At 45.2% G+C, this 12,487-nt stretch overlaps 1 protein-coding gene across 1 annotated transcript in view; it reads right to left on the reverse strand.

Moving 5' to 3' along the window:
- Positions 1-857: 857 nt before the first annotated feature.
- Positions 858-12,487, reverse strand: part of LOC108175626 (uncharacterized) — a 127,538-nt gene continuing 115,908 nt past the window's right edge. Inside the window, exon 3 of the mRNA XM_070056505.1 lies at positions 858-4,445. Within this exon, the coding sequence (XP_069912606.1) occupies positions 4,338-4,445 (108 nt within the window). The 3' untranslated portion in view covers positions 858-4,337. The remainder of the gene's footprint in view (positions 4,446-12,487) is intronic.

Here is a 12,487-nt window from a genome sequence, read left to right on the forward strand (position 1 = left end):
ACTGAAATCCACTTTCTGGGCAACTGGCCCCAGAAGGCAAATACATTGGCTGGAATGTCATGTAGGGAATGGTACATCACAACATGATAGTCTGCCTTTAAGATCATCTAAACACTGTCAACTTGACTGTCTCATAGAGACATACACTTGAGTCAGAATGCATTGATTTTTTTTAATAAAATAGTGTGGTCAATACTTCTAATGATAAATTTACAGATAAACATTTTCCTTACCAAGCAGGCTCTTGGGATGCTGTGATAAAGCTGTCTTGTGCTTGACCAAACCTTCACAAGTTTTTGAACTTCGGAAGCTGAAAGCCAACTCCTAGACAAAGGGTCACATGCAACCGGAAGCTGCTGCCACAGCAGATGGCTGAGGGAATAGTGGGCAGACCTGGTGATGGCAGAAAACTGAGATTAGAAGGTACCTGTCTGGCTAGTGACCATGTGGGAATGTGAGGCCTCTGTGGTCAGACCCTCTGACACTCAAAAAAAGATCAATATCCACATTTTTGCGGGAATACACCTGATATCTAAACATTAATACAAACGTTCTGCAGTAGCCTAGTGGGGTAAGTGAACCACATGTGGATGAAGGACCTGGCCCATGGACACTTGGGAGTTTACTTCTGCACCAGCTTATTCTAAAAGGAAGCAGCACTGTTGGGAGCCCAGGAAATCTTACTCACTTCTCACTATCGTGTCTCTACTCTGAAAATGACTAATAAGAGGCTCATGAAGTTCAGCAGAATTGCAAGGCTCAGTTATTTGTATCTTTCACCTTAGACAAGCTAGCCATAGGTACCAAAAGAAATACTCATAGTAACAATTAGTTCTGCACACACAGGCATCTTATAACTATATATTCACACACAATCCTGGGGAGTCTGTTTACCCTAAGGAATACAAATCATCCTTTTTTGCCATTTTTGGAAGAAGAATCCTAATGCACAAAAATCTGCGTAATTGCACAAACATAAAACTCTCCAGGGCAACCAGATGTAGTACTTCTAGACCACCCGTAAGGTTGGATTTCTCTAACACAGAGGAAGGCAGATGAATTCAGCTCCTTCAACACATCAGATGGGTTTTCAAGAGAAAAGCCTACAAAAATACTTCTGTGGTGCTCTCAGTTTTCATGGCTTCCTGGAGCTGGAGAACTTGCCGTTGATCCTGTTGATTGACACACAGATCTGTGTCCTCGCTGACATGCTTGACATGGAATAATAGCTGTGCCTAGACCAATCACTGCATCACCTGATAGCAAAGCATTATCTCTTTTTTGTTATACAGATATAAAATATAAAGGAAAATCAACAAAATCTTATCTTCCTGACCAAAGTCACAAAAGGAAGCAGAATAGAGAGAATCCTACTGGACTCTTAATTCAATGATGAATCCCAGAAGCATTGCCTCCACTCTATCTTGCTATGGAGGAAAGTAGGCTCAAGGGGGTGTTGATAAGTTGGGAGAAACAAGTCAGACTTGTCAAGTGCTTTCAGTCCAGCTTCTTGGTCTACAGAGTGGGGAGTGGAGAAGGCGGCAGAGGGAGGGGTGGGCTCATAATTTATCTCAGTCCCAACTTCTTCCTAAATGCCACAGTTGAAAAGTGAATGACCTATGGATTGTTAGGCTGTATTTCTTTGTCTTCTCCCTCACTATTACTATTCTTAAGCAGTCCACATGGCCATGCTCTTTCTACACCTGCCATAGACTGAAGAATGTAGAAAAGGATTCATACTGAAGTCTTGGTAATTTAGTGGACTAATCACCCCCAAATTGTATTTTAAGAATGTGAAGTGAGGAACTACAAAATTTAGTGAAATTACTGCCTAATAGTATTAGTCTTATCTCTGTCACTACTGTTCTTCTATTATTTTTAGATGAGAGAGGGGGAAAGGGAGAGAACTCCAGTGAGCTTGGCAGTAACTGTAATTATCATGGTGAAAATAAGACCATGAAGATAACTGCTTCTTGAGTAATCCACAGCAGGAAAAAAAAACAAAGAGATTTTTTGCCAAATGTTCTCAAGCCACTGAAGTAGTATCTTTTGTACTTTGACAAGTCCAATGGCAGCTGAAGACCCCACTGAAGCACTGCCATCCAGGCGCTGATGTTTACTGCAGATTGCTTAACCCAGGAGATCTTGAACTTCAGTTGTGTTGCCCACTGCTGCACCCTGGAACGCAGTACAGCACATTTAGCATATGCTCATAAATAAATTCAAGAAAGAATATATTTCAGCTAGAGAAGAACAGCAGTGCACCAAGGTCCTACAGAAAACCCTCAGACTGGCCACTCAGATGCGCAGCGGCAGCTTCTGCAGGCTATGCTGACATCTGCATTTCAGAAATACTTACAACCAGGGAGACGAGTCCACGTGACGCAACGTCCACGGTGTGATGGAAACCAGGGCAAGCCATCTTTGTTTTCGTTTTTGGCTCACTCGGTGGTAGCTGTGTGACTGTGGGCAAGAGGATGAATCTCTGGAACCTTCGTGTTCATGCCTGGAATTCAAATGACTGTCTTTGCCCTGCTGGAGGCTGTGATGGTAGATGAGCAGAAGGTGAGACACAAAGCAGTCAGCACCGGACTTTCCCACTTGCTCTTCCTGAAACATTTCTGGGACTTTTCCTTCCAGTACACGAATCACTGAGACATTTTCATCACGACTGAAAATAGCAAAGTGGTGCCTCCTTGCCTGACCTTGGACAAGGTCATCTCTCGGATGACCTTGGACAAGTTGCATAGTCTCTGGAGGTCGTTTCCCATCTTTAACATGAGAAAATGGCAGAACCTGGGGAAGAGGGTTCTTCCCAGGATTTAAGTGAGTTAATTTATGGAAATGCTTGAAGAGTGCCTTACATCCAATCAATACCACATAAATTGTAGTCAGTAAGATCACAGGTCCTGGTAAGAAAAATGCAGAAATCATTACAGGTACTTTGCCAAAGTTCCAATTTGACCAAAAACAAGAACTGGGAAGTTCCACCTTTATGTAAATACTTTTCTATTTCTTAGGTCTTGGAAGAAGCACAAAACTTATCTAACCAAAAGTATCTTTGCGATCATTCATCATGGCAGACCCTTCTTGGACCAGTCCAACAGCTGTCTAGTCACACAACCAACTGACAATTCAATTTCTAATCAACAACAGACACCCTTCGTTTGATGTACTTTACAGTGTTGTTTACTTGCTGTGTGAGTTGGGAAGCCGGCTGACCTCTCTGAACCTCTACAAACAGATGTAACGTGAGGTGAGTATGTGCCATCCTGGATCAACAGTGACGTACAAGTATCATGTCCTATCAATTTCTGGTTGCATCAACATGGATTTTATTACGGGAACCCCAAGTGGGCTTCAATCCTGAAGCAGGCAGGAATGTCAGCTGTGTAACGGCCTGGGCGCAGTGAGACTGAAATGTCGGAGAACTCCACACCAGGAGCGCACTTGCCAGCGCTTACTTCCAGTCTCATTCTCCCTCCTTTCCCTTCAGGAATCACTGCTGCTGTGTCAGTCAGGGTGCAGCCAGCCAGACAGAAACCACTCCACGTATGTACAACTACAGAAGAGATGTAATTCAAGAGAGTGGTAAGTTGGTGAGAAACCAACGGGAGAGTGTAGACAGGAATGGGCGACAGCAGGAAGCCACTACCCTCATGACGAGGTTGGGCACACCATCCCATATCAGGCCAGGGACCGAGTGAGGTCACTTGGGTCAAACACTGTGTGGGAGCTGGCGTCACACTAGCAGCCACGCCCGAGACCTCAGCTGTCCTCTTCTTCCTACCCTCTTACCAGCAGCCATCAACTGACGGTGGTCATAAGCCCCGTGGGCCTTGGATACAGCAGTGACAGGGCAGAACAGGTCCAGGACAGCCTACTGGTAGCATGCGACCCAGGACACACAGCTGACTCCCACTGAAGGCACACTCTGGACTCAACGGACTCAATTCAGAAGGAAGTGCACAGGCTTCATGTAACATGGGAAAATGCTGTTGGGTTTGTGTGCCTCACTTCTCAGCTCACATCTGGAATCCAACTATTCGCATAAGCATAACTTTAAGGGACTACAAACACATTGTTTATTTTCTTCCTCCTAAATGATGTTAACAAAATATTGTAAGATTTTTTTTATATGAGGAGCTTGCTTCAAGAGAAAAGTATATGAAACTAATTTTCTAGTGCTTCATACTTCTGTCACAACAGTCTCCAGCAACGTATTTTCAGGGGGTTTACTTTGCTCATTTAAAAGTGCAGTTACACCCAGATTTGTGCCAAGTCCAGCCTTCCCAAAAGGTGATTCCCCCTGATTTGCACATTCTCGTCATCTACTGTTACTTGGCAGCCATCCACCCTTCTTGTAATTCAGTAGTCATTGTCTTTATCCTTGGGCATACAAATGAGAAGAAGGCACTTGCTTCCTCAAAGAATGCATGATCTATCTGGGGATGAAAGAACATGGAAATACTGACATTAAAATATAGCAAGATAAAAGGAAGAAAATTCTGTCATTTACCACAATGTGGATGAAGCTTGGAGCTATTAGGTAGAATAAAATAAGCCAGGCTCACAAAGACAAATACTCCCTGACCTCACTTCTAAGTGTGATCTGAAAGAGGTGAATTCTCGGGTGCAGAGAGGAGAATGAGGGGCTGGGGGAGTTCTGGGGGACTGGGCAGAGTGTGTCAAGGATGCAAAGTGTCAATAACTTCCGGAGCTCTCTTGTAGAACACGGTTACTATGGTTAATAGCAATGTATTGGATACTTGAAGAAGAGAGATCTTAAGTGTTCTCACCATGAAATAGAAATATGAAAGTAATACATGTTAATCAGCTTTGTTTAGCCATTCCACAATGTGCACACATATCAAAACATCATGCTGTATACAATAAATATATACAATTTTTGCTAGTTTAAGTAAATCACAGCAAGAGAGAAATTTTGTTACAGGGAAAGGCTTCACTGGAACATGAGAAATTGGTTTTTGCCTTTATTTTGATTTTTGGAGCTGAGAGCACGTCTGGGTCCAGTGATACAGGGGCCCTCCTGCTACTCCAGGATGGCACAGATAGAGACCTGCAGACCCGGAGGAAGGGAGCCCAAGGCACCCAGCGCTTCCTTGGCCACTGGCTGGAGGGCTCCAAACGTTTCTTACTTAGAAGTGCTTGGAGACTGAGTGCAGATCTCTCTGAATCTGCATCAGATTTTATAACAGAAAATGTTGGCAGTGAGTGTAGAATATCAGCTAAGTTTATGTCCTTAGAATCCTGGAGGTCCAACATCTGAGACAGGTCTACCGGGACTAGCAGCAGTGCTGGGGTCCCTCCCGGAAGTTCTGGGAGAGAATCCTCTTCCCGTGTTTCCCCTCAGTGTGGTTCACAGCCTCGCCCTCATCATCATCTGAGTTTTCCCGTCGCATCCCTCAGACTCCTCTGCCTCCCACTTCCACATTTCAGAAGCCTGTGATGACAGTGGGTGCACCTGGGTAATCCAGGACACTCTCCCTATTTTGACGTCCTGGGATTTGTAGTCTAATCCATCTATCACCTGCTTTCCTTTTTCCCTGTACCCTGATTATCCACGGGTTCCAGGAATTAGGACACAAACATTTGGGGGAGGGGAATCATTATTTCCCTTACCACAATCACGATACAAGAGTTTAGTCTGACAGGTTCAGCATGGACTAAAACCACTGCCACAAATCCTTTCATTGCTTGCTAAAATTCCAAACTAAAGGCTTCTTTGCAGCATGTGAGCACACACACACACACACACACAGAGCACCTGCCTGCTGCTTCCCCTTGCTGGTGTCAGACGCAGTAAACAAAGCAACAACACCCTCTTAGCATCTACCTTAACAAGTGCTGGGCTTCTTCTCAAGATCAAAGCAGACAGAATCACAGAGTCTGTTAAGATTCTAGTGCCTTGAAGCACCCCAAGAGCACCACTCACTGCTCGCTTGCTTTCCACTGCTTAACAGTTAAAGCCGGACTTAGACTCTACCTCCCTTCATCTGCCTGTGTCTCTCAACTTCATTCAGGTGCAGCCCGGAAGTAATGCTTGAGAAGGAGACCTGAGTGGTCGTCTTAACCGCCCGCAGCACTGAGCCTGGTACAGTGTTTTCATGTACAAGGTGCATGTGGAGTGAAGGGAGAGTCTGTGCCCTGAATGCTGCATTATAAATACAAATTAAAAGGAAACATTCATGTGGCACAGACTCAGTGGAGTGCCTGACTCAGTATGGCCAGACATTGCTGCAGAAAGCTGTTCTGGCAGAAAATTGGTAAAGTGGCTTGGGCTTCTAAAAAGTGTGAGTGTAGATTGAATCCTATTTCCTCTCTTGAAAACACTGCCAGATGCATTGATCTTTGCAAAGAGGACAGAATTGAAATTTTTATAGAACACTCTGCAGTTGGAGTCAGTCCAACACTCCTTCTTGTTCGGATTGGGATCATTTGTTTTGGGCGAGAAGATCATGAGGTGGAGGCTGTGTTTTCCTTGGTGCATCAATTCACAAGGTCACTTTGTCTTGCTGGTGACACTCTCTTTGATAACTTTGTTAAACAGCTGTCCACTGCATTTTGTTCTGTAGAGGGATTTTTCCCTTTGTAGAAGTAAGAGTGATCTATGTGAAGGTACTTTAAAGCTGAGTATATAAGGGAATTAAAATAGACTTATTTCGGTGCAGAATATTTTTGGAAGTCAGGCGTGGTTTTTTCACAATATCCATTTTCCCATGATTTTTGAAGAGCCCACAAATGCATGGATTTCAATTTATCTTTTAATTCCATTCTCCATGAATGTTTCTATGTTCCCTCATATGTTACTTCCTGCTTGTCAAATGTCCCTCCATAACTTCACCTTTCTTTGACAAATCACGTGTGGAGCAATCAGTGCCATGAAGGCTGTAAAGGGGGTCATGTTCTATTCTTCTGCATTTATAGATTGGCTTTCTGCTATAAGAAGGAAGTTTTTTATTGAACTACTGATTTTTGGTGGCTATGAACTTGTGGTTGAAACAGTTTTTGATACAGTCCCCTTTGAGATACTGACATTAATGGACCATCTCCCTAGTGGGGAAAACACACACACAGACACCAGCTAAAGTGCATGCACTTTCTGGGTTTTGATGAGACTTCGAAGTCCATTCACGGCCCAAACCCTAAGGCAGCTGTGAACTCTGCACAATGAACCGTATTAGTCAGCTCTGTTGTTGTTACTGTAGTTTAAACACATGAAAGGAACTTCTTGGGAAGGAAAGGTTTTACTGTGGCTTAGAATTTGGAGGTTCACGGTTCAACATCAGTAGCCCCATCAGTCTGGTCTCTGGTAAAGGTTGGCTCTGGTGGAGCAGGTGTGCAGGAATGATTGATGGTGAGCCAGTGAGCAGAGAGAAAAGTTACGACTGAAGTTGGCTTACATAATCAACCTTTCAGAGGGCAAGCCCCAAAATGACATAAAGTCCTCCCACTGGCCCCGTCTCCCAGCTTCAATAATTAGATCAAGTGTCTGCCTGAATCCATCAACCATTATTGTTAATCCAATAAATGTTAAGATTTTGCAGTCTCAACATCTACATGAGTTTGTGGAGCCAAGTTCTGTTCATTCTATAACTATAACACTTCTGGCTCCAAAATACAATGATATTTCTGCGCCTGTTGAAACAATTCAAAAGGAAGCAGCTAGCTGATTTGGTAAAAAGATACGGCAGGTCGATCTGTATCTCCTCAACTAGAAAAGAGTCTCTCAGAAGCAGGTTGTTCGGTCCCTTTTGTGACTGTCACTGGACAGACATTTTCATCTATATCCTTCAAAAGCTGTGCCATTCCCCTTTTACTCCTCCTTGAAACTCTGAGTCCTTCCACCTTCGGTTCCCTGCTACTGGGGGAATGGCATGGCAGAAACCATGGATTCCACCAGGCTGACAGTGCTGATCACTGTCACTGAGTCACATTTCTCCCCTAGGCTATTTGCCAGAGAGGAGGCAGGAAGAGATCTCCCAGGAATGTCACCTTCCTGTGAAAGGAGGGGAAATGCAATCAATGCTAAACCTCAGCAGTTTGTGCTGCAGGCTCTGAAACAAACGGACCTTAGTTGCAGCTGCAGCTCTTCTGCATTAAGTATTGTTTAACAGGTCCACGTACAACAGGGACCACAGTCGCATCATTTCACTGGGGGGAGCACGTGGCAAGCTCTCAGTGGGTGATCCAAGGGGCCTGAGTCACCCAGGCCTGGGGCCTGCCTGCTGTACACAGTGTCTGACAGCTCAGCCAAGGGTCCTACTCATTCAGAGATGCTGGCCTGGTCCTGTCCTCTTGCCCCATGTCCCCTTTCACTGCTGGGGTACCTTTGGGCTCACATCAAGTTAAGCCACGTCCTGGACCTCACCCTGGTACGGACTTCATTCACTTCTTTCCTTTCACCCTGTCAGACATTTGTTCAGACACTAGTTGCCAGCAAGTATATGAAGGCCCAGCCTTGGCAGTAAGTAGCTTAATGACTAAGGAAAATCAAGCAAGTTCAATGCTTCCTGAAGCTTTATCATTGTCAAGAAAATTGCCTTACAATTTGCTTTTTTTTTTTTTTTTTGACAGGCAGAGTGGACAGTGAGAGAGAGAGACAGAGAGAAAGGTCTTCCTTTTGCCGTTGGTTCACCCTCCAATGGCCACCGCGGCCAGCGCGCTGCGACCGGCGCACCGCGCTGATCCGATGGCAGGAGCCAGGTGCTTCTCCTGGTCTCCCATGGGGTGCAGGGCCCAAGGACTTGGGCCATCCTCCACTGCACTCCCTGGCCACAGCAGAGAGCTGACCTGGAAGAGGGGCAACCAGGACAGAATCCGGCGCCCTGACCAGGACTAGAACCCGGTGTGCCGGCGCTGCAAGGCAGAGGATTAGCCTATTGAGCTGCAGTGCTGGCCTCAGAATCAGCCCTTAAGGCATTCGGATATGGCTGCAGAGCCCATGAGAGTATTTCAGGCATGGAAAGCCAAGACACCCTGGGGAAAAAAAAAAAAAAAGGAAGACCTAAATGGAATATGTCTGCAAGTGAGATCCCAGTGGAAAGAACGGGGCCATCAAAGAAGGAGGTACCTTTCTCTGAAGGGAGGAGAGAACTTCCACTTTGACTATGACCCTGTCGGAATAAGATCCAAGTCGGCGAACTCAAAAGGCTTCCATAGCCTTGGAAACTCATGACTAGAGCCTAGGGAGATTACTGACGCCATAAACAAGAGTGTCAAATTGTTAAGTCAACAACAGGAGTCACTGTGTACATACTTCTCATGTGGGATCTGTCCTTAGTGTGTTGTCCAATGTGAAGTAATGCTATAACTAGTACTGAAACAGTATTTTACACTTTGTGTTTCTGTGTGGGTGCAAACTGATGAAATCTTTACTTAATATATACTGAATCAATCTTCTGTATATAAAGATAATTGAAAATGAATCTTGATGTGAATGGAATGGGAGAGGGAGCGGGAGATGGGAGGGCTATGAGTGGGAAGGAAGTTATGGGGTGAGGGAAGCCATTGTAATCCATAAACTGTACTTTGGAAATTTATATTTACTAAATAAAAAAAAATTTTAAAAATTTAAAAAAAGAAAATTGCCTTGAAATATAACCTGAAGTGCTTTGTAGGTCCACATTATTATGCATCTTTCAATCATGTGTCTCCCCTCTACAATCCTCATAAAAATTACATAGTCCAGGCATGAATTAAAGAGACTTTATAGCCAAAGGCCTAATCACAGTTTGGAAGCTGGGACGCACCATCCAAAATTTACTCTGTCCCTAGCAACAGTGATCAGATTCTTTTTACACATGCATGGTCCTCAATTTGTTAAAATAAATAAATATATCATCAAGTATGAGGAATAAAGAACACTCTCACGTGGTGCTCTCTGAGGACGGCTGATGATGAAAGGAGACCCCTTTGCAGAAAGATGCAGGGTGGAGGAGGGGCCGCAGTTGGCATCTACGCTGACATTGTGGTCTTGGGGAACACATACAATATCCCATGTCTTTTACTCCATGGGCCAACTGTAAACATCAAAGGAACTAACGTAGAATGCTTATATAAATTGTAATATGATGGGCAAATATAATGTCTTTCAGGAAGGATTTTTGAACTCAGGAAGAATACAATTTGATCACCATGTGACCTTAACCTCATCTGTTTTATGTGGGTTCAAAATAAATGAGTTATAACAATATATAACGTAAATGCTTGCACGTGATGTTCTGAAAAACACACCCTATTAAAATGTTTTCCCAAGGTAACTGGAAGGATCCAGCATTCATCCACTTGTCGACCTATCAGCAAGCACTGAGTTGATTCCTACCAAGTGTCGAGTACCAGGCTCAGCCCTGGTGAGGCAGGAATGGTAAGCAGAGTCCTTGAACTCCAGAGCCTCAGTGTATTCTGGGAAGGGCATACAGTAAGGGAGGGAGCATGACGTGGTTTGGTCAGTCGGAGCACAGCCTGGGGTGGAAGTGGGACTCGGAAGAGATTCCATGAGGAAGTGGCGCTGGCACTGCGCCCGTATTTGCCAGAAGAGAGTGCTGGGAAGTGGGGGATGAAACAGGCAGAGCTGTGGTTCCCAGCAGGAGGAGCACAACGGGCACCGAGATGGACCCCGAGTTCCCCGTCTGCATTTCCCGCAGGGCCCTCCTGACTGCTGGCCGTCTCAGGGAGCTGACTCTGGCAATCAAACTGCTTCTCTACACCATGGAGCTACAAGCTTTCTCACATCTCCTGCCAGGAAATGTCTTTCTCCAGGTGCTGGGAGTCATGTCTTTGAAATGTAAACATCAGGAAAGAGGGGGTCCAGTCCCTTTGGGATGACAGAAGCCTAACTTCAATAAACATCGATTAGCAAGCACAGGAGGCCAAACCACACTGGCCACCTCTTCCCCCAGATGCTCTGATGCTTTCCCACTAGTTGACCGCAGCACTTAGACACTCTTGCCGGAGCCTGCGTTGTGGTGTAGTGGGCAAAGCCACCACCGGCAATGCAGGCATCCCATATGGGATGCATCCTGGCTGCTCCACTTCCCACCCAGCTCCCTGATAACGTGCCTGGATGCAGAAGATGGCCCAAGTGCTTGGGTCTTTGTACCCACATGGGAGACCTTGAAGAGTTTCCTGGTTCCTGCCTTCAGCTTGGCCCAGCCCTACTTAGCTGATGTAGCCATTTGAGGAATGAGCCAGTGGATGGAAGATCTCTCTCTCTCCACCACCCCTCTTTCTAACTCTGCCTTTCAAGTAAATGAAATAAGTCTTAAAAAAAACTCTTGCCTCTGGTTTCAGAGATGACTTAAAGCTCTTGCTCCCATTGCAATAGCCTTCAGTGAAGTCATCCTTGCTTGTTTAACGTGTCTGCTGAGCTTTTCTGTGACAGTCTGCACGGCCCTCGCCTCCCCTTCCAGTCATCACAGGAAGTGGGACACTCTGCAAGCTGCTCATGCTTCCAAGTGAGCAGAAGCAATGCCCTTCCACACCGTGGTTCCCTGCCAAGGATACTGCTCTTCCACTCTGACAGGGTGCCCAACAGGCCTCCGAGCCATGGCAGGATGGTACTTGCACTCTGGGGCGGACCTGGGCTCTCCACACACAGACCTCACTCATCAACAGCAGAAAGCATGTCATCCCCCCTAAGAAGGAAGGTTGCTGCCAATCACTTCATGGGCTTCACTGGTGTTCATTTCACTTTGTCACAGCATCACAACAGCCATTATGGAGTAACAGAGAAAATGCAGTAGGGCACAGAGAGTTACGCTGCTGCTGGGGAGGCCTGCGTCTCAGACTGGAATGCCAGTTTGACTTCTGGCTATCCGCTTCCGATCCAGCTTCCTGATAATTAGCACCCTGGGAGGCAGCACATGATGGCTCAAGTGCTTGGACCACTGCCACCCACTGGGAGACTTAGTGGAATTTCAGGCTTGTGGCTTCAGTCTGTCCCAGCCCAGGCTGCTGGGGGCATTTGGGGAAGGAACCAAATGTTTAAAAAAATACTTAAAAAAGAAAATGCACAGAAGAATCAGAATCTATATTATGCTCTAACTAAGCCTTAGGCAGTTGAGCTCTCACAATCTAGTTTCCACCAACAAGTAAAGAAAGTCCAGTGTACAAAATATTCCCAGGTGTGTGACCGAAGTTAGTTCAGAATCCTTGGGTAACATCTGACTTCTTCATTAAAAAGTGCAAGACTAACAAAAAATCGTGGGTCTCGTTGTTACGTGAAGCATTCATGTTTTAGGAAGAAATCTTTAAATGCTAAAGGTAATACCAAGGAAAGAAAAAATAAGAAGGCCCTTGTTAAGAAGTGGAGTCTTCAGAATTGATTGGAGGAGCTTCCTGTTGACTGTTTAGAAGTAGATGGGGGAATTTGTATCTACTCTGTCCATAACAGATTTCTTCTGAAGCTTCGACCCATGTGAATTTGCCAATTCAAACCAATAGGTAGAAAGATGATCACTGAAAT

This window comes from Oryctolagus cuniculus, chromosome 14 (genome assembly GCF_964237555.1).
Source record: "Oryctolagus cuniculus chromosome 14, mOryCun1.1, whole genome shotgun sequence".
Classification (NCBI taxonomy): Eukaryota; Metazoa; Chordata; class Mammalia; order Lagomorpha; family Leporidae; genus Oryctolagus; species Oryctolagus cuniculus.